Source organism: Neodiprion fabricii, chromosome 5, assembly GCF_021155785.1.
Source record: "Neodiprion fabricii isolate iyNeoFabr1 chromosome 5, iyNeoFabr1.1, whole genome shotgun sequence".
Classification (NCBI taxonomy): Eukaryota; Metazoa; Arthropoda; class Insecta; order Hymenoptera; family Diprionidae; genus Neodiprion; species Neodiprion fabricii.
Genome location: NC_060243.1, coordinates 27,229,964 through 27,251,370, shown reverse-complemented (window position 1 = coordinate 27,251,370; position 21,407 = coordinate 27,229,964). Strand labels below are relative to the sequence as shown.

The window sequence follows — 21,407 nt, the reverse complement described above, 5'->3', positions numbered from 1 at the left end:
TCATCGTCGCGGCGTCGCCTGGAACGGCGGTAATTTTTTTCGTTTCGTTAGTAATTATCTTCGACTGCCATAGTTTTAGCACAGATATAACATTCATAGGACATTCTATTTCAGTGTACGATAGTTACCGTGTATCATGTTTCTTATGTCCTATAACTCCGCAATCTGGTAAGTAAAATTTGCGTCCCGAATATATCATCGGTCGTTCGTTATTCCACAATACCGACGGGATGTTACACGTATTTCCAGATATATCAAGTTGTTACCGATAATGTCGAGTTCATGCAATACCGATTTACAAATCGTCGTCATTGACAAATACCTAACCACTTGGCTCATATTGAATTTACTATGTCACGGAAGTAAACTTGTCAAAGAGTGAACAATATTAAAATGTATACATTATTAAACGGTCTTTATAAGTACCTCATGCAAAAAGACGAATATTACATACTGATACTGGGCTTAGACAATGCAGGGAAGACGGTAAGAGTATCATTACACATTGTTGTCTTAGGTTATGTTCTGTACGAAGAGACATTGTGAGTTTTCTAAACGGTAGTTTAACTATTTCACAGACTTACTTAGAGGCAGCTAAAACGAAGTTCACGAAAAACTACAAAGGCATGAATCCCAGCAAAATTACTACAACAGTCGGCCTTAATATTGGAAAAATTGATCACGCGGGCGTGCGGTTAAACTTCTGGGATCTCGGAGGACAGGAGGAACTTCAGTCTCTCTGGGATAAGGTTTTATGTCGAACCTGATTTCATCTTTCACTCACTTCAGTCGACCTAGAATATCTCACATTTTTTGTAAAAAAATCCCAAGTCACAATTCTTATTTCAAATTTTAAAAACCAAGATTCGCTTGACAATCTGACGTTCATTATACAACAATGGCAATATTCTGTTTAACCATAGAGGGCTGGCATTTTTCCCTTGAAATTGGATATTTTTTTAGAGGTATGATTTATGTATGTAAATAGTCAACGCGCATGGTGGAGTTTCCAAATTATCTGCTGACCCCTAAAAGAGCCAGGCTGTCCCTCTAAAGGTTACTAAGGCGAGCCTGAAGCCTGATCACAATCATTGATCTCATTATAAATAAAGTTGAATCATTTGCAATGAAAACGCTATTATATTTTGTAAAACATAACATATTTTGCAGTACTACGCAGAGTCGCACGCAGTCATTTACATTGTTGATTCTTCGGACAGAGACAGAATACCAGATTCCAAAGAGACTTTTGGTAAGACAGTACCATTGGCCTAAGTGCAGGATGTTCTATTGTTACATCAACCTGTCAATGTGCATTTTACTTTTCGAAATCCAACAATAGTCTTAAAATAAAGTTTTGCAATGCGAGTTTAAAAGTATCTTGAGCTACCTGAAACACATGTATCACTTGAAGGGTGCCTCAAGATCCTCAGAAAGTAGTAAATTTGTCTAAAACGCTTCAAGTTTTACCATGGTCGAAATTATCGATTTCTTTAGAACGAAAAATATGCTTATTCAAAGTATGTTCGCATGGAACAGCCTGTCAAATTTCAAAGATGAATAAGTGCGCTTATAACAGATGTATGTAGACAGGATGATATCTTCGGAGCATTTGATGGGAGTACCTCTGCTGGTTCTCGCTAATAAACAAGATATACCAGACTGTATGGGAGTCAGAGATGTGAAGCCGATTTTCAATCAGAATGCCCATCTCATTGGAAGGAGAGATTGCATGGTGATGCCGGTTTCCGCGCTAAATGGGTAAAAAGAATAATTTCGCAGGGGTTACTCAGGGATAAACTCATTGAATTTGATCGCTCAATACGGCATAATAATTGTTGTTATTTATAGCGACGGTGTAGACGAAGGAATTCACTGGCTGGTCGATTGCATCAAAAGAAATAACGACATCCGTCCGCCACGTAATCAGGACGATAATTGTCTGTCGTAGCAAATACATTCCTGTCTTCAATAACGGTAAAACATAAGTTAAATTTTAAGAATAGATATTTTGTACATTTTCCAATACGACAATTCGTTGTTAATATTATTATTAATATTGTTATTATTATTTGTATAAATAAATTATTTTTATTTCAATATTAATCGCATTTCTGAACTATTACGGTAATAAAAGGAAATACATTCCACTGTATCGATAATCTTCGAGGAGAAATATCGATTGATCAATATTTGTAAGACAGGTGAAATAATAACGATAATATTAGCAGAACAATATCGAAGTCACTGATATTGTGTAAAATCTGTATCCGTAAATATCCTCAAATTAATCACGATTAATTATTCTTCGCGGCCAACCGGTAAATGTGTTTTTAATGCAATGAAAAAGCGTCGGAAAATAGATAGTAAAATTGAATCTGATGGTTGATTAGAATGGTAGCTCTTGCTCAGTGTCAGCTGATAGCGGAGTCACAGAGTGAGATAAGAGATAAAGGCAACACCTCACACCTTCTGGCGCTCTATAATGCTAGTGATAAATATCGTTCGCCATACTAGCTGCTAGCCACCATAGCACATGATATACCGCCAATGAATTAACGGTGCTTCGTTTAAATTGCAAAATCCTACTGTTTGGTGAGATTACGCATCATGTGGCCCTATTATGAGACCGAAGATTGGAGTGTTCTCCCGCCCGAGCTGAACAGAAGGTAATCTTAACTACATATAACAGCTTAACATTGTATGCGACCTCTAAAAGCTCCTTATTTCGCTATTCACTCCGTTACCGATTTTCTATTCCTAAAATATCCGTAAATAAAGTAGAATAATGTAAATTCAAAACTGTCCGTTCTTATAGTTGATTCGATAGGTGATGGTCCATAATTTATTTTCGAAGGTTTAAGGCGCGTTTCTTTTTTGGTTCTTTTTTTCATTCTTTTTTCACAATTGTTGGTAAAGAAAAAACGAAGTGGGTATACAGTATAAGATTACATCAGCTGCAGATAGTATTTAGTGAAAAGCGTACGGTGCATCATGCATAATGCAGTGATCGAATTAATATATTCTTGTGTAAAATATTGTCGGCGCGGTGATAAGCGTCCACGTTGCAGATTTAAGTTGCTGCCGGTCGCAAATTCACAGTGTTGATAAGCCTGTGGTGTGAAGCTGTTATTTGCGAGTATAATTACGATCGGCAAATACGCATTTTTTATGTACATATATATATATATGTATGTACGATATGTGTCGTTCGTATAAATTACATTGTATGCACACACACGGAGATGTGCTTGTGTAATATGTATCTCGTTATAACTCGGGTAGGGAAAATTTCAAACGAGTTATAGTATTGTAACGTGACGCGAACCCGCAATCAGGTAAGCCGATATGGGGAGAAGGGAAAAAAATTCAGGGAGGAGAAAAAAAGAAGCAATGATAAAATACACGCGTCGAGATAAATGGGAGAGAAGTATGAATGCAAAGGTGTGACGCGTCTGCATGAATCACAGATGCTCGATACATCCAATCGTTGGTGATACGGTACAAGATAACGAAAAATATCGCGTATTGATGAAGCTGATTGATGAAATGAAATATGCAAAACATGCATTGCGTTGCAATGTACCAACTTACAGTCTAGTTTTTACTTATACGAACATATTGATGATCGGTTCGTAGCGTGATCGGTTTTTAATAGTTTCTACGATCGTTTCGTTAGAGATACCATTGTACACAATTAGTACATGCAATTACCCCGGGAGCAAAATTTATTAACAAAACTACAGGAATTCATTAAGTGATCGTTTCAGTTTTTTCATATCCTTCAAACGACAACCGCATATAGGTATGAAATACCAGAGCAAGTCAACTACGTTGTGCAATGACACCTTTATTACCCTCCAGCGATGTATCAAGGGTCGAATGATAGGGAAGATTTATTAAAAAAATGCAGTATCAAGTGAAGCGTGTCGCTTTAAGGTCCCGCTGACCTGGCATGTCCTATATATATTTCGTGACGTCAGAAGCGGGGAAATCGCCCGCACATATCCTGATAAAACGGGGGTATGAATCTGACTGGGAAAATTTTTAAAAGATAGCTTGAATAAAATTGTACGTCTGTATCTCAGTCACTACTATCGCAGATCACTGATAACGTCTAATAAAAATAATGATGAACTCAATAAAATCACGTCGCGTCAAAGATGGCCGATCGGGCTAGCGACTTGTTGAATATTCACCGTTTGTACGATATCAGAATTTCTTTCACTTTTGCCAGGGAGATACAGACGTACAAAAACACACACGTAATCCGGGAAAACCTATAGCACCAGTCAGTTTGCTGTAAATATGGCACGATTTGTGCGGGCGATTTTCAGGTGACAGGAGCCCGTTCTGATGCACGAGAAGTCTGTAATTTAGTTCAACGTTGAACCTCCAGAAGCGCTGTAGTCGACCGAAGCGGTACCAGATGATAAAACGACATGGTAATACGCACACGTCCTATGTTTCTGCTAAAGCAACAATCTGCAGTGCCGACGAGAGCATAGGCTTTTAGGTGGATACGAAAAAATGTACAACTCACTCAGAATAACCGTTAGATTTCGAAATTCGTGCATATTATAAGGCATCGTTGGGAAATGGTAATATCAGTTCACAATCGCGGTAACTATTCGTAATTACAATCGCACAATTTTTTTTTTAAATGCTCATGGCTTTTCCAAAACCCGATATTAAAATAACATACTGTTTCTTTTCTCGTTTTGAGTCGTAGTTCCGCAAAGAAAATTATTCTTTTTTATTTTATTGAAGGGTTTTGGGGCATTCTACATCGAGTACGCACCACTTAAATCTACCTTTTTTCATCGATTTGATAGAAAATCATTAACAAAAACGAAAATACCTATCCTTTAATTCCTGTTCGTCGAAAAGGCAGATGTAAATGGCGAATAATTGACATAGAATGCCCCATATACGCTCCGGATATCCTCATCTAATAGTAGCATCAATGTCCGCAAAATTGTTATACTTACAGATTATTGACCGAAAGATTAGATGCGGCAGTAAAATAAATACCGAAATTGCAGGAAACACGCAAGTATGGGCGTGAGGGTTTAGGGTTGAGATAAAAAATTATACTCTTGAACAGACCATTTATTTATTTATAGCAAATTTGGGGGGGGGGAGCCGGTTGATAATCGTCCGAGCCTGTTTTAAAGATTACCCTGATACATACGCGAAATTGTTTCTGAACCGGATGTGTTTAACAATACTAGAAATACATCCCGCAAAAAATCTATGTTATTGTACATACATACAATTACTGCATACAACGGTTCAAGATTCGTGGCAAATATTTTACAGGGCCGATCCTTGTTAAAATTCTGATGAAGAATTTGCTTGCCAATTTTTTCTGTTTTTAATTCTCAGCAAATAAGGATTTCATACTTTATTTGCTACGTTTCATTTGTCAATTACGCCTAGTTCTGAATGATGCTACCAAATTTTTTTTTTACGTTAGACGAACTACCTGAATGTTACTCATTTGGTGGAAATCGTTATAAAACTACATACCGTGACTTCTCGTAGATGGTATACGCTACGGATACGCTAGCGAGTTTTGGGTTGGTTTCTGCATCGTATACGACCTACGAAAAGTCAGGGTATGTGTTACTGTTGTACATCAAATCCGGCACAATCCTATAAGATTTCACAGAAATTTGGAACTCTCGAAGGAATCAACTTCTTCGGATTCCGAGTACTATCCCTCACACCCCACTGTCCCCACTATCCGAGCGGCCGTCACTTCTGCGTTTCCTCGCGTACCGTCCACATTCACTTTTCGCGGCGAACGAAGCAAACGCGAGTGTTTTGGTAATTTGCCGTGTCACAAGTTCTAATCACGTGCAAATTTTCACGCGGCCAGTGTGTATACATATATTTGTTACAAACAACAATAATCTTGTGAGTGCAACAATGGATGAGTTACGTCGCACGGCTGAACCGAAAAAAGGTTGAATTTGACGCGCCGACGAACGAATCGTTCGTTGCAATGGTAAGTGTTTTATACTGCAAATTTCTGTTATGCAATTATACATATCAATCACAAGAATCCTGTCAAATCTGCACTTGCTATGCAGGGTGATTCGTAATTCACAGCAAATACTTGACAGGGCGAATCCTTGTCAAAATTGGAGTCGACAGTTCCTAAGAAATTTTTCGGGAAAACGTCTTTTTTCATTCAAAGAAATGGAAATTTAATTTTTTCGGATTTCTGTTTCGATCAACCTTTTAATTTCTTGGGTCATCGTCAGAATTGATATCGAAATTCCCCGGTTAATTTGTAAATAATTTCTACGAAAATTTTTCTTTCACAGCTGTCTCGGGGGGGTCACTGGGAGTGTAAATTCAGAATGGCGACCAAATCATGCTTATGCGTTTATTCGAAAAATGGTTTTTTTTGGGTTAAAATGGTTTTTCTTGAATAACTCGGCCGGTTTTGATTTTACAGAAAAACCGTCGGAACAAAAGTTGTATCAATTTTGATTCTCTACAAGTCTAGTTGTTACAGTTTTTCTTCCAGGATCAAGATTTTTGGAATTCAACCTGAAAAAAGCGACAAATTCGAAATATTTCCATTATCTCGTTTATTTTCAACTTAATGGCATAAATGAATAGCAACAAACTTGTTGATAATCAAATTCTGAACAACTTTGGTTCTCACTTTTTTTTCCAAAAATCGATATTTTCGGAATTTAACCCGAAAAGGAAGGATTCTCCGTCAACTCGGCCACGTTTTTTCGACCATCTCAGATCTGCCCCATAATTGGTTAAATCAAAGTACTACTAAAAGGTACTCTGCGTGAATTTTTTCAGATTTTTCAATTCATTATTTGAGAAATTGTCGTTTTTTTCTTCAAATGAATATACACTACCGTTCATAAGTATGGAAACACTCGCCCCAGATTGCTCTCACTGTACCCATGATGCTCATTGTATTTCTACGAAAATGTACACCGTTGAGGAGTGGGGAGGGACTTCCAGCATTTTCATAGTATAGAAAAAAAATGTAGAAAACAAATCGTCTTGTTTACGTTTGCTTCGAAAGAGTGGCGTTCGAAAGATCGTCGTTTTCTTGACATTTGTTCCGAACGTCGTTTTGTTATACATTTTTCAAAATATTGAGTAACCAAATTGTATACGTGTTTCAAATTTTCTTTTCTCTGTTCTCTTCATATATAATCATTTTGATTTTTCGTTAGGAGTGTGCAGAACATAAGAATTGCTGAATGCTTCGTTGCGAATACCACAATTTTATCGGAGCCTAGATTCGAATGCTCGGAGAGTTCAATTATTATAATCGTACGGTAATTTTCTTTTCCGATAATTGGAGAAATTTACACGTGTTGACATATACCCTAAGTACGATGCAAATATGCGAGAAATTTCAAATCTTAAGGAAAATAAATATTACGACTGTTATTATTTCATCATATAAACCATAAAAAGTCAGTTGGGACGAAATTTAGGTTCTTGAGTCAGAAATATCATTCTGACAAAAAATGACCGCGTATTTTCCAAAACAATGAAAGCTTTTTCGAAGTGATATGTGAGCATAAAAAGTCAAAACCTATTTCTACGATTTTTTTTTCCGAAAGCGCCGAGTCATTCAATTTTGTTGCAAAATGGGCGCGCAGTAAACTTGAAGAATCAATATTTCATCTCCGGTTCTATTTGACGTAGAAAAATGATTCACAGCGCATTCGCGAGCAGAGAGGATAAGCTTTCGTAGAAAACTTTGGTTTATCCGGAAACATTGAACATTGTAATTGTTATTAACGAACGAATTGTTTAATGGTACCATTTTTGGCGAGGCTTCTACCATTTTATACATTCTGTAAAAAATCTTTCCGATTACAAATAATCCGTTGGGTTTGACGAGGAATTTCCCATTCATATTCATTCCGAACGACCATACGTTAGATATCTGCTGTCGGTAGTAAAATATTGAACACGGTGAAATTTAGAGTGATTCGTAAAAAATGAATATCTTAATTTCAAAAGAATTATCTGAACTTTTCAGATTATTCAAGATGATCAAAATTTTTAATCACACTATTCCATTTCATCAGATTCGACCATTCACTTTTAACATTTTTGTGTATAGTGAGATGGCGCCGACACATGGTTATAAGAGAACAGAAGAGGACCCATGTATTTGTATGTGTCTTTATATGATAAGGAGGGGAGAGCACGAATTCTCTGCCAAAGTATATTTTTATCGACAAGTACTAATCATGTTATGGATTCTGCATTGAAAAAGCGAAACAACCAAATGAACACGCTTATATTTTACAGGTTAATCCGTCGTAACCGTTAGACAGACGCAATGTCACATGCCGCGAGGATATCTTCATGGAGTGGTGAACTATGTTCGAATTACATTACTTCGCAAAGGATGTTAGAAACTCCCATCAACCGGGAGAAGGAACTGTTTCGCACAACCCGCAGCTTCATAGTTACCTCGAATCTCAGATACTATTTCCTTGCATTTAATATCTCAGACGGTATAAAAATAATCCTCAACGTCGATGTCAACAATTGTTTCATATATCCATAGTAACATGAATAAAGTGTTACAATATTATATATAATCATTTTTTGAAACCCTTTTCACTAGTAAAATAGCTTCGAACATAAAATTATTTCATTATTGTCAGTAGAGTTGTGTGTAACAAGCGATGTACAATTCCAGAATGATTCCAATACAGTAATACCCCGAAGTTACGCTATGGGTCGTTCCGGCATTGACGGCGTAAGTCGAAAAAAACGTAAGTCGGGGTGCACGTTTTATACAACTGTATAATGTACATATATATATATATATATATATATATATATGTATAAATACTCACCAGAGATAATCATGTATGTACCTCATAGAAAACCTCTGAAGAAGAATGAGAAATACTCTTTATTTTGCAATTATAAAATGTTCGACCACAGTCGTCTGCCGAAACAAAGATTTTTTTTTCTCGCGGACAGTCACTATCCGTAGACTGAACGAATAATCGAATACAATGTAATGCATTCAAGTTTGCCGACAAGGAGAGACGGAGTTGGGCGAGGGGGGGGGGGCGACCGATGGCGTAACTTCATAAAACGAGACCACAACGATTCGTACCCGTTTTCTTTCAATCGTATTTTTCGAACATATTTCCAAATATTTACAAATGGTGAATGGTGATATTTATGAAATCATTTTGAAAATACTTCGTGCTGTGTAAAATTAATATTGCGCGATATGTTTTAATGTATATGGGACATTCTTTTACAACCAAACACCTTTGTGACCGACACATTTTTGATTCAGCTGAAATTTTTCTTGACGAGTTCTATACCGAAAAAATAGGGATACGTATTCGAGGATTTTTTATTTCACATATTTCGTAAAATTGAGGGGATCGAAAATTTGATAATTTGGTGTTTTTTGGCTTGGAAGACTCACTTTCAAAAATTCATAACGCCGATTTTATTTGAGCTGGAAAGTTCGTTTTTTTCATCTCAAAGCTAATGAAATGAATTTTATTACAACAATTCTTTCATTAACGATTATTCCTAAATTTATACTGTTATAAACAATTAATATGTTTTAACCGATCTTTAATAATTGCCCCAACCTCGTAGCGAGTTCTTGGCACAACCATCGTATTCTACGTCAAATTTTTCATCCATAACGTATTTTGAATTGATGGAGAATACGATGGTCGTGCTGAGAACTCGCTACGAGGTGAAGGCTATTGCTAAAAATCGATTTAAACATATTAATTATTTATAACAATATAAATTTCGGAATAATCGTAAATGAAACAATTGTTGCATTAAAATTTATTTTATTAGCTTTGGGTTGAAAAAACGAACTTTTCAGCTCAAACAGAGCCGGCGTTATGAATTTTTGAAAATGAGTTCTCCGTGCCAGAAAACACCAAATTATCAAATTTTCGATCCCCTCTATGTTACGAAATATGTAAAATAAAAAAATCCTCGAATACGTATCCCTATTTTTTCGATATAGAACCCGTGAAACAATTTTAAGCTACATCAAACTTGTGTCGGTCGATTTTTATCTAAATCTCTCCGATTCGTCAAAGAATGTCCCATATTCAAGGGTGTTTCACGGAACAATAAATTGAATTTGCTATATTCACCGTAAAACTATCAAAATAATCAGTTCGGTCGTGATGCAATCGCTACACACATGACGTCATCATTTGCATGCAAAATTCGGGTCAATTCTGGTGGTATGGTTACCGACTCAGATTCAGGCCTTTTACCGACCGCGTTTTGTCTAATATTGTGTTGCGCTACTCCCCGGTGGAGAGTACCACCTTCGAATGGTTTGGAACCGAGGAAACTTATGCAGAGGGCGCTTCGATCGATTACAACTTTTAGATCCAGGTCAGCGGCACCTTAATAACGGTGCGAACGTATAACCTGTAAAGCATGTGCCCAATTTTGTTAAATAAGCGATGTACCGCCGACCACCAACGTTAATTGAGGCCGTCCCGCCATCTTAGTTTTCGTGTATGCAGTGTTGCCAGATGACTGTTGCAGAAATCTCCTAGGGTAACTTTGAAATTCTCCTAGAATCTCCTAACCCACAAAGAAAATCTTCCCAAATTTCCTCCTAAAATTTTTAAATGACAGAATGACCTTGAATCAAGTTTGCACGATATCATGCATATGATTGACACGTAGAAATAATATTCACCTTTCAGAATAAGCTGTTCCTATAATATCTGAAATTCAGCTTAGACCCTACCAGCAATTCTGGAATTTGCTTTACCGATAGAATCTCATCCCCCCCCGCAAGTGGTCGCCTTTCGCTCACCGTACTTGTCGCATAGAAAAATAACAAATAAAGTCAGTAAAAATTGTAACAGTCGACGAGCGAAGCATAAATCTGAAAATTCTTGAAATTCGTCCTGAAAAAACTCCTAGATATTTTTTCTCCGGAAGCTTCCAATTCCTCATAAATTTAGTAGGATTCTGCTAATCTGGCAACACTGCACGTATGGCTGACGGCGGAGATTAGTTCGTTGGTTTAGTGTAGATTGGTGAATTGCAGACAAGCGAGTGTTTTGTCGTACGTTCGGGGTGGGTCGGCGGCGTAATTTAACATATGCGCGATTAATAATGATCGCCTTGATGCGCCGATAATCGATTCGTGATAAATACCCCTGTTCCACTATTGTTTGCCATTTTTTTCTTTTCGTCAAATTTTCTCTTTCCTTTATCGTCCCTTTCTTTCCTCCTCTAATGATTTAAAACAACACACCACCCTTCGCCCACAACAATACGATTCTGGTCTCGAACTCTGTGGTAGGCGGTAGGTATCAACGTTAGAAAACCTCGATCGAATACATTATCCAGTGATCAAAGTTGACTAGTGAGCTGGAAAGTGGAACAGAGTTTCGGCAGGGCAGGTGCGGCATTGTTCGACGAGTGGTTCACTAAACTCGCGTTTGTACCTACTCGCAGTTCCAATTCCAAGTTATACACGGCTCGAGAGTCGAGAGGAGTTGCCGATCAGTGCCTTTCCGTCCTCCCGTGTTTCTCTTTGAGTGGTGTGTCTTTCATTCGGATCCGTGCATCGGTTTGTTCCTGTCTTTTTTCTCACCTCAAAATCTCATTCGTCAGGTGAAGTTAGGTGACACGGTGGCGATTGACACGTTTCCGTCGTTTGACACCACCGTGTGCATCTGGACAAAAACTCTTCTCACCTGCCTGCTTATAACTGCCGTATGTATGTATTTTACATGCTCAACCTCGCTTTTCAACGATCTTGTACACCTGCAACCTTCGGTTTCGCCCGATTCTTTTTCCACCGTAGTTTATTCGATGTGATTTACCAATTCTACGCACACATTTGACAGCTTACCAAAAGCTAACCTTCGCATCTAACGCCCACTACTCTTTACATACCACACTCGCATTATTCAACATCGATTAGCGTCAAAGTTAGTCAATTCTTTTCTTCTATTATCTTTCACTCTTCTCGGCGGTATCTTTTCTTTTTTATTTTTTCATTTTTTTTTCCTACAATACAAGATTAGTTTCATACAGTTTGAGTTTGTTTTTACCCACTCTTATTTTCCGACATTTTACACCTGCAAATCATAAAACATAGTAAACTCGAGTAACTCATCAGCATCTTACATTAAACATAATTTTCAAACCTTTCAAAACATTGCCAATTTCTTGCGTAGAATGAAAAATCTAAAACTGACAAGTATTTACCGTAAACAAATAATATTATGTTGACAGAATGGCAGAGTAAATCGTGTGATATATTTGTCGGGAAATTAATCTTGGAAGATGCGAATGTTTCTGTTATGTAATACAGACACGTACGCATATAAACTCACACATGTTTCCCAAATGTATGTCGACTCTGTTTATTGTTATAGAGACATGTGAATAGGTACATACAAAGCTTGCGTTTAACGTACAATTAAGATTGTAACCCCCATGCCCTGTCCCTGAGTTTGATATCAAAAGGAATAACGCCGATGTAACCATAAAAAAAACAAATACGATATGTCTAACAGGAGCATAGCGGCGATACAAAGGAGTAAAGAGTGTGTGTGTCGAGTGGTTAACAGCCTGCTGCAGTAATCCAGTTTGTTGCTATAGCTGCCAGCCGAAAACAAAAAAAAAAAAACACAAAATTTCTAAACGGTGTTGAGAAATCATGAATGCCTCAGAACATGGGTAATTTTATTTATTTTTTTGTTCATTTCAGTATTTCGTTCCGTACAAATATTTGTTTGATTCGAATTTTATTGTATTCAGCCCTTGCGTACAGTCCTTCCTTTAATCTCTGTTGAAAAATTTTTAACATAGTCTGTAATAAGACTACTACTATTTTCTTATTGAAATAACGTATATTTACTGTCTAAAAGTTTTTTCAATGGTATAAAATAAGTAGAGCAAATTATATGCCAATTTATTTTTACAATAGTCAACATTTTTCTATCTTTAATTGATTTTATTTATTTAAAAAGTTTTGGAAAGAGTAGATTTCTTTTCAAATTTGTTGGTTGATTTGAAAATGATTTTTTTAATTTTCTTCTCGTGTTTTTTTGTTGTTCTTAATCCTATTGTATTCAATTCGGACACTTTTCTCCACTCGATTGCAAAAAAAGAGTTCTACGGATAATTACTGAAATAAATTTTTCAGAAGAAGCTGTGACTTTATTTTATTGATCTTGTTTATAATTGCAAAAATTTGTTACAGTCGACATATTTTTTGAATTTCAAGAACTATTGAACCATTCTTCTATAAGAGAATCTAAAAATAGAGAGCAGTGGGGATTAAATAGGACAACCTGAATACGTTATCATATTATTATAACAGATGAAATACTGTGTTATAGATAAAATCTCGACTCGTTGACATTGATTTTAAACTTGGTTAATTTATCTAACAATCGATTATTTCTTATCACTACTTGGAGGTTTTCATTTTGCATCGGATTGTTATCTTCCTTTTCCAATTCCTCGAATTAAAAAAAAAAACTGTGTCAAGTTCTAATGCGATCAAAAAACGATTGGGTACTAAAGGTGTCAATGCATGTAGATAGATATTACTAAGTTGAACTAAAAGACATTTATAGTGTGCTTTCTAAACCAGCATGGTGTGACTTTTTCAGGTTTAACCCAGCCTTCAATATGGCCTCCATAAAGCAGGCTATCAACGAGGCTGTTGAGCGAGGTGGGTATCCCGGATTGTGCGATTGATCATCCTTCCCTAGCTTTTTACACACGTCCCCAGGTTGCAATTAGAATAGAGAAAAAAGCAAAAGAACCTAAAGATGAGCTTCGGCGTCACACTCGCTAACTAGATTTATAATTCCCATCAATTTCTTTTACATCTGCGTAATGTATGATCTATTTTCTCTTCCTCAATGTCATCAGCTTCTGTACTATGAGCTTATATTTATAGTGATTGTGAAATTGGAATTCAGAGTGTGGTATTTGATTTTTTATATCCTGCTTATTCTGAGCTTACAGAGAACTTCTTTCAAGCTTTTTTACTCCGTTCAATCTTTGCTTCGGTTTGTAGCTCTTTTACAAATTTTAAAGTGCCAGAGGATTTCTTTTAGTAAATCGAATGCAGAGCTTTGTCAAGGCTTGTACCAGATATTTTCAATGAAATATGCAGGTACTTTCTTTTCGAAAAATGATTCATCCTTTGAATCTTCAATTACTGCCACACGCCTGATTCATTTAGGCTTTTGTATCTCTGGAACTTGGCAAAGCTCTGAATAAAGTCAACGATCGTTTCAGAAGTTTATGACACTTATTCGCACAGTCCTATAGTCGCCACTATTTTAAAATTGAATATATCGCACAGATTTTATGTGTCCAATCACGTCCCTGTAATGCAGCGATTAGTTCGTCCAGTGCAGTGCTTAGCTTTTTACACTAACGCACCGCCGCCCAGCTAACACAGTGCACTGATAACATAATGTTAATTTAAAAGTTTCGACAGTGAGAATGCCAGCTCCTACACGCCTCCGCGATTTGATCAGACAAATACGAGCGGCAAGAACTGCCGCTGAAGAACGTACAGTTGTCAACAAAGAATGCGCATACATTCGATCGACGTTCAGGGAGGAGGACAGCGTCTGGAGGTGTCGCAACATTGCCAAACTGCTTTACATTCACATGTTGGGGTCTGTAAAAATTTATTCTTCGTTATAAGAAGATCAGAATAACTTCTGAAGCTGAAAATTTGCTTCAATCAAATTCACAGATATCCGGCGCATTTTGGACAGCTCGAATGTTTGAAGCTGATAGCGTCGCCGAGGTTTACAGACAAAAGAATCGGCTATCTTGGGGCTATGCTGCTGCTCGACGAGCGACAAGATGTTCACCTTTTGATTACCAACTGTCTGAAAAAGCAAGTATAAGAAGTGATCATTAGGGCAGAAAATATATTTTACCAGATTTTGATTGTGCGTTGAGAGGATAAAATATCATTCTCTCAACTCTTGAATGAGTTTTTATTTATAACATTCGTCTTTTTCTTTCTTTCATTATTGAGGAAGCTGCATTTCATTCTATAAACATCATAGAACTTGTTGCTTTAATAGCAAACTTGAAATGAAAACCAGAATCTAACAAACACCTGTCGCACCTGAGCAATACAACATTTTTCACTCTCTTAGCATTACGAGATGCGAACGATGAAAATAATATCTCGACGTTCTTACAGCGATTTGAACAGTTCTACACAGTTCGTAATTGGGCTTGCCCTGTGCACTCTAGGTGCAATCGCATCACCAGAGATGGCAAGAGATCTGGCAGCTGAAGTCGAGAGGCTTATGAAATCGCCCAATGCATATATTAGAAAAAAAGCAGCCCTGTGCGCGTTCAGAATAATCAGACGTGTCCCCGAGTTGATGGAAATGTTTTTGCCAGCCACTCGCAGTCTACTTACGGAAAAGAATCACGGCGTTTTAATCACCGGAGTTACTCTGATTACGGAAATGTGTGAAAACAGCATTGACACTTTGAATCATTTCAAAAAGGTGAGGAAAATGTGATTTTTGCTGATCGAATAGTAGAATTCTCGGCGTGAAAAAGACTACCCTACAAAGTATTTTTGCATTGACAATACACGATTTCTGTCCGACGTCATTATTCTGTAATTCCTGATTTCTAATGTTATCTGAACCAATCAAGCATGCATTGAATGTTGTGTTACCTATCATTATCGTCAGCTGTGAGTATAGTAATGAATAACTCACTAGTTTCACTACTTCAATGATCCTTAAATTAAGTTTTGTCCTATTTAGGAATGCGGCCATCGAGAGGTAAATTATTTTGAAATATACTGTGTTAGTGCATGTTAGGCATGGCACAGTTTCTCTCTTGGTTTATCTTCGTATATAGTTTGAATTTTATGTTATCTTGCTATGATCCTGAACCGAAGTTCTTACTTTACTGTAAGAATTATTTTCATACTTTAAATACAAACAGTGTATACTAACGATCAACAGTTAACTGTCGTGAGCCAGTTGCTTTCCATTTTGATCCGCAACCGAGAATTCAAAGTGATCTAATCAAAGCAGACTCTTTATAAATTCCTGGTATTCGGCGATTGTACACTGCGAAAACTTCCGGTTATATGTTTTTATATGCGTTGCAAAACGCTGCTATAAGTAATCAAATAGTAAAACATTACTAGGTAATATTGAACAGCGAATGAACTTGATTGAACGGTTGATTGATCGTCTCATTTAATCAATTATAGTAAAATTTTGTTATAAATTTAAATATGATCTGTTAAAGCAAAGATCATCTGCTTCAATTACCTTTCATTTCTATTGCTGTTTACTTTTTAGGTATGTAAAATATATGTCAATATGTGTCGCAAATAATGTTAAAAAATAGTGTTTTACATTATATATTACTGTTTCAATACACATTTATGTATACAAATTTTGAGGAAAAAAAATCTGTTTATTTCAGATTGTTCCCAACCTCGTACGGATTTTAAAGAATTTAATACTTGCTGGATATTCTCCAGAGCACGACGTATCTGGAGTATCAGATCCTTTCCTTCAAGTGAAAATTCTGCGACTTTTACGAATTTTGGGAAGAAACGATGTCGATGCATCGGAAGCTATGAATGATATCCTGGCGCAAGTGGCAACAAACACGGAAACCAGTAAGAACGTTGGAAATACGATATTGTATGAAACGGTTCTGTCTATTATGGATATAAAGTCAGAGAGCGGCTTGAGAGTTCTGGCCGTCAATATTCTCGGTAGATTTTTATTGAATAACGATAAAAATATTCGTTACGTCGCGTTAAACACCCTTTTGAAGACTGTGTATGTTGATACGAGTGCTGTGCAGAGACACCGTTCCACAATTTTGGTATGTCGATTTTCGTTCCTTTATCCTAAATATCCATACGACACATGCTTTTATTTCACAACATAAAATAAATTTGCAGGAGTGCCTAAAGGATCCTGATGTTTCGATAAGGCGGCGTGCAATGGAGCTTAGCTTCGCTCTAGTGAACTCAAACAACATAAGAACTATGATGAAAGAATTATTGCTCTTTCTAGAACGAGCCGATCCTGAATTCAAAGCTCAATGTAGTAGCAACATCGTCATGTCGGCGGAAAGATTTGCTCCTAACAAACGTTGGCACCTTGAAACGCTCTTCAAAGTTTTAGTCGCAGTGAGTGAATAGTGTTCCAAAGAAATGAGTGGACGTGAAGTTACTATGAGATTTGAAAGATTTTTAACTCGTCAGAACTGTTTTTTAATAAATTATCGATGCTCTATTATAGAACTCGTTTGTTCTCAGGCCGGCAATTACGTGAGAGATGACGTCGTCGCTTGTACAATTCAGTTGATATCGGAAGCACAGGCACAGCAAGGATATGCGGTTTGTGCACTTTGGCGCGCTTTGGAAAGGGATACTGCCGATAAGCAGCCATTGGCTCAAGTGGCGACTTGGTGCATCGGGGAGTATGGTGATTTGTTACTTTATGGTCCGCCAAGTGAAGACATCGAGGCACCTGTAAATGTGAGTTAAATTTAGAGGGAATTAAGATCAGGTTAATGGTCATACTTATTGATTTGACCCAGAAGGCGTGGAATTCATGGCTAACCTTTATACCTGTCTACGTGTTTGCCAGCTAACTGAAGATGAAGTCATTGATGTCTATCAAAGGTTACTGTGGAGCCCACAAAATACCGTAGTCACGAAACAGTACACTTTACTGTCACTCACGAAACTCAGCACTCGTTTCCAACAAGGCAACGAGTAAGTATAGTTGCTTATTCTTTTGTATTCAGCCACTTTGAAAGTGCTCAAGGCAAGAGTAAATTTAATCTCAAACACACGATTTTTAACACATTAGAACAGAGTAATCTCGCGAGTTATTACAGCTGATGTGGCGAACTATGGTTGTTTCTTTTCTTTTCCTATTTTTATTTTTTTTCTCTTAAAAATCTAATTTTATCGTTATGTATGTCCCAGTTGTGGTTTTTATTTTACTACCAAAGTAACACGATGCAGTATGCCACTTTCATTTTACAGAAAAATTCGACAAATTATTGATACGTTTGGGAGCAATTTACACATTGAGCTTCAGCAACGCGGAGTTGAATTCTCGCAGTTATTTAGAAAATATGAACACTTGAGGACCGCATTACTGGAAAGAATGCCTCCTATGGAGACTGCCAAACCACAGGCAAATGGAATCATCGGATTAGTTAACGGAGAGTCTGAAATCGAGGAAGATAAAACTATGATTTTGGAACAGCTACCTGTTGCTGCTCCATCAGACTCGGTAAGTTGAATTATTCCTACTGTAGACATCAATGAACCTTATTCAGGATGAAGATTGTAATTATGTATTCATTTTGCATTTCTTTTACAGAGCGCTCTGCTGGATTTGCTTGGAAGTTCGGAATTTGATACTGAAATCCCAGCTGTGGTGGATAACAATACTCCAGTTACTGCGGCGCCAGTCATTAATAACAATGACCTTCTCGATCTACTTGGAGGGTTAGATCTGAGCACACCTATTTCAGCTCCGCCTTCTTTTCCACAGGTCCAATCGACTCCACAAATCTTTAGCCCAACCAATACGTCCAATTTCCTTGTCGATGGCCTTCTCAACTCGTCCCCGGTTCAAAATGGTTCGTAACTTGAAGCATGAGTATATTTCTTTAAATTAAGACTTTTTATTATCGATGGAAAATAAGTAATTTTTTTCTTTACAGAAATACCAAGTCTGGTTGCCTTTGATAAATTAGGCCTTAAAATCGTACTCAAATTAGAGCGACCATCAGAGACTCCAGACTTGTTGGTGATCAACATGTTGGCTCAAAATGTTGGTTCTATGGAACTGACCGAATTCTTATTCCAAGCCGCAGTTCCCAAGGTATGAATTCATTGTAAACCTTATTTAGATTCTGAAAGAAATGGTAAATCAATTCCCTAAAACTTTTTTAGACATTCCAATTACAAATGCTGTCACCTTCAGGCACCGTCATACCTCCATCGGGTCAAGTAACTCAAGTTATGAAAGTAACAAACATCAACAAAGTAAGTCTACAGTATCGTTCAGAGAAATTTATTGCTTCAAACGAGTCTCATAAAAAGTAATCTATTTTTCCAAGACGCATTGCTGTTCCAATCAGAATAATTCACGAACATGATAATCTAGTAATTATTTAACTGTTGAGCAAATGAAAATCACATCTGAAATACATTTCCGTGTATTTTAATGCGTGACAGAAGAAACTGTACTTTTTAGTGACTCGTGTGGTAATTCTAATCGATACTAGGACTATCTGATAAACGTTTTTTCCTTCAACTATGTCAAACTACAGGCAGCGCTTAGGATGCGATTGCGTATTTCGTATACGGGAGATTCGGGGCCTGTATTGGAACAAACGGAGGTGAACAACTTTCCGCCGCTGGCATGGCAGTGACAAGACACTATAGAAAAACCAATTGTACATATGTCTGCCTAATCATACAAGTCTGATCAGACTGAAGAACCCCTCCCCACACCGTCTCACCTCCACGATCACCTAACAATCAAATTGAACTGGACGAGTGTAACAAAAGGCTCATGGTATATAGATATACACATAAGAAATTTATATTCTCAAATTATACCTGATCGTTGGTTATAAAACAATGAAAGGAAAAAAAGCAACAAAAAACAAATGATAATAATAAGAAAAATCTGTGAAATGTGATACGAGTGAATCTGACAACAAAGCCTGCGGAGAAAGAAGATTCAAAATAATATTTGTAAAAAAAATTTCAAGAATTTTTACAGGATTGGTCGCTCTAACTCGCCACGTGTACGCAAGAAGAACCGTTGTGTATGTACTATAAAAATCAATATAAGATACCACTATATTAATAATAACGTGTAAAATTATTATTATTATTATCATTAGTATTATTACTGTGATACCGGATTTATTCCCTTATGAATTTTTTGAAAGCAATACAAAACATGGATTATGTTACGCTATGCAAGCATGTATTTATAAGATGAAACATCAAAAATCAAAATAACGCAGTAAATTCATTACAATGAAATTTTTGAATATTTACCTCATGACTTGCAATAGCTATTTATTATTGACGATACAAGACAAAATTGCAAAAAGAAAACGTAAAAATTGAATTTTTATATTTGGACATCGATTACTTTCATATACGATTTGACCATTGAAATTAAGTGTATTGTCGCCATGATTAATGATAACACGTACAGGTGCACAGAGTTAAATCAGTGCAAATTATAGTAGTTTAAATATGAACTTCGGTGACGATTAAACTCGCAGAGGAATCGTCGATACAATTCGCTTTAAGTTGCCACATCAAGTAAGGGAATCAAAATGGTGAAACATTTAGAGAAGAAGAGAAAAAAATATTATTATCTGCGAAGACGAGTCGATTGGAAAGTGCGGGTGAAGGGTGCTTGTTTTTATAATATCTTTTACTACTCTCACAACCATCCACAATATATTGCCCCGCTCTGTTGATTTGATACTTGACTCGGTTTTCCCTTCTTCGTTTTGATTGAAAATGAACTCAATTACTTTGTACATATTAGATAGAAATTGTCATGCCAAACGTGACTATATTATATACAATAAATAATTGGGGCTCATGAACATTGTTTTTTTTTTTTTTTTGGTTTATTTTTAATTTTTGGCAGGGGGCCAGGGGGGAGGGATATTTGTAGTACTACGTGTATGATAATTTTGTTAATTATCGTAAATAACATTGCTACAATCGTTTTATGTACAATTATAACTATCTATCAAGTTATGTTGGATAAAATGATTTAATGCGATTCACCCTACTAATAGGAATGAGTTGCTAGAATCCTTGTTAGACGTAGAATCCTTGATTAATTATTATCATTGGAGGGCTGAGGACTGAATATTAAAACATTTGCTACTCATGTCATAATTTTACATCCCAAATTATACGTATGTACGTAACAAATGCGGGAACTATTAAGGTCTTGAAGACCGAGGATTCCCTTTATAAATTACAGCATTGTATTGTACCGAATCCCCCTGACAATCCCAAGTTTTTCCTCTCTCTGGATTCTGCTACATTTAAATTCTATCATACCTCGTCTCCACTATTACTGTATTTGGACTATAATTTTTAATATTTGTTATTATATATTCATTTAGCTGCACCAATGAATCGCTAATTCACGCGTTTAATATAATGTATGAATACGTATAATATTTATTTTATCGCTGTTGTATGCTTACATCGTTGCGTTAGGCACTTTTGCAAATTCAAAAAAAAAAAAAGAAGATTTTGCTTCAATATTTGCTTAAGTGTTGTTTATCGAAAGGCAGAG

At 36.6% G+C, this 21,407-nt stretch overlaps 2 protein-coding genes across 14 annotated transcripts; both read left to right on the top strand.

The window, feature by feature from the left end:
• The first annotated feature begins 295 nt into the window (after nucleotides 1-295).
• On the top strand, nucleotides 296-2,100 carry LOC124182139 (ADP-ribosylation factor-related protein 1). Its single transcript, XM_046569011.1, has 5 exons — nucleotides 296-486; nucleotides 579-749; nucleotides 1,171-1,252; nucleotides 1,590-1,761; nucleotides 1,852-2,100. The coding sequence occupies exons 1-5, from the start codon at nucleotides 394-396 to the stop codon at nucleotides 1,949-1,951; spliced, it is 618 nt and encodes a 205-aa protein (XP_046424967.1). The 5' UTR covers nucleotides 296-393; the 3' UTR covers nucleotides 1,952-2,100.
• A 440-nt stretch (nucleotides 2,101-2,540) lies between these two features.
• On the top strand, nucleotides 2,541-19,937 carry LOC124182123 (AP-1 complex subunit gamma-1). Of its 13 annotated transcripts, none has more exons than XM_046568971.1 (15): nucleotides 2,541-2,669; nucleotides 13,674-13,735; nucleotides 14,516-14,699; nucleotides 14,780-14,926; nucleotides 15,242-15,557; nucleotides 15,825-15,842; nucleotides 16,501-16,911; nucleotides 16,991-17,221; nucleotides 17,351-17,572; nucleotides 17,685-17,812; nucleotides 18,089-18,341; nucleotides 18,432-18,693; nucleotides 18,778-18,938; nucleotides 19,010-19,102; nucleotides 19,390-19,937. In XM_046568971.1, the coding sequence occupies exons 1-15, from the start codon at nucleotides 2,611-2,613 to the stop codon at nucleotides 19,489-19,491; spliced, it is 2,649 nt and encodes an 882-aa protein (XP_046424927.1). In that variant the 5' UTR covers nucleotides 2,541-2,610; the 3' UTR covers nucleotides 19,492-19,937. The 13 variants fall into 13 exon arrangements, with proteins under 13 accessions (XP_046424927.1, XP_046424925.1, XP_046424936.1 ...); XM_046568969.1 differs by having other exon boundaries at nucleotides 18,068-18,341; XM_046568977.1 differs by lacking the exon at nucleotides 2,541-2,669 and adding an exon at nucleotides 3,638-3,805 and having other exon boundaries at nucleotides 14,507-14,699; nucleotides 18,068-18,341.
• The last annotated feature ends 1,470 nt before the right edge of the window (nucleotides 19,938-21,407 follow it).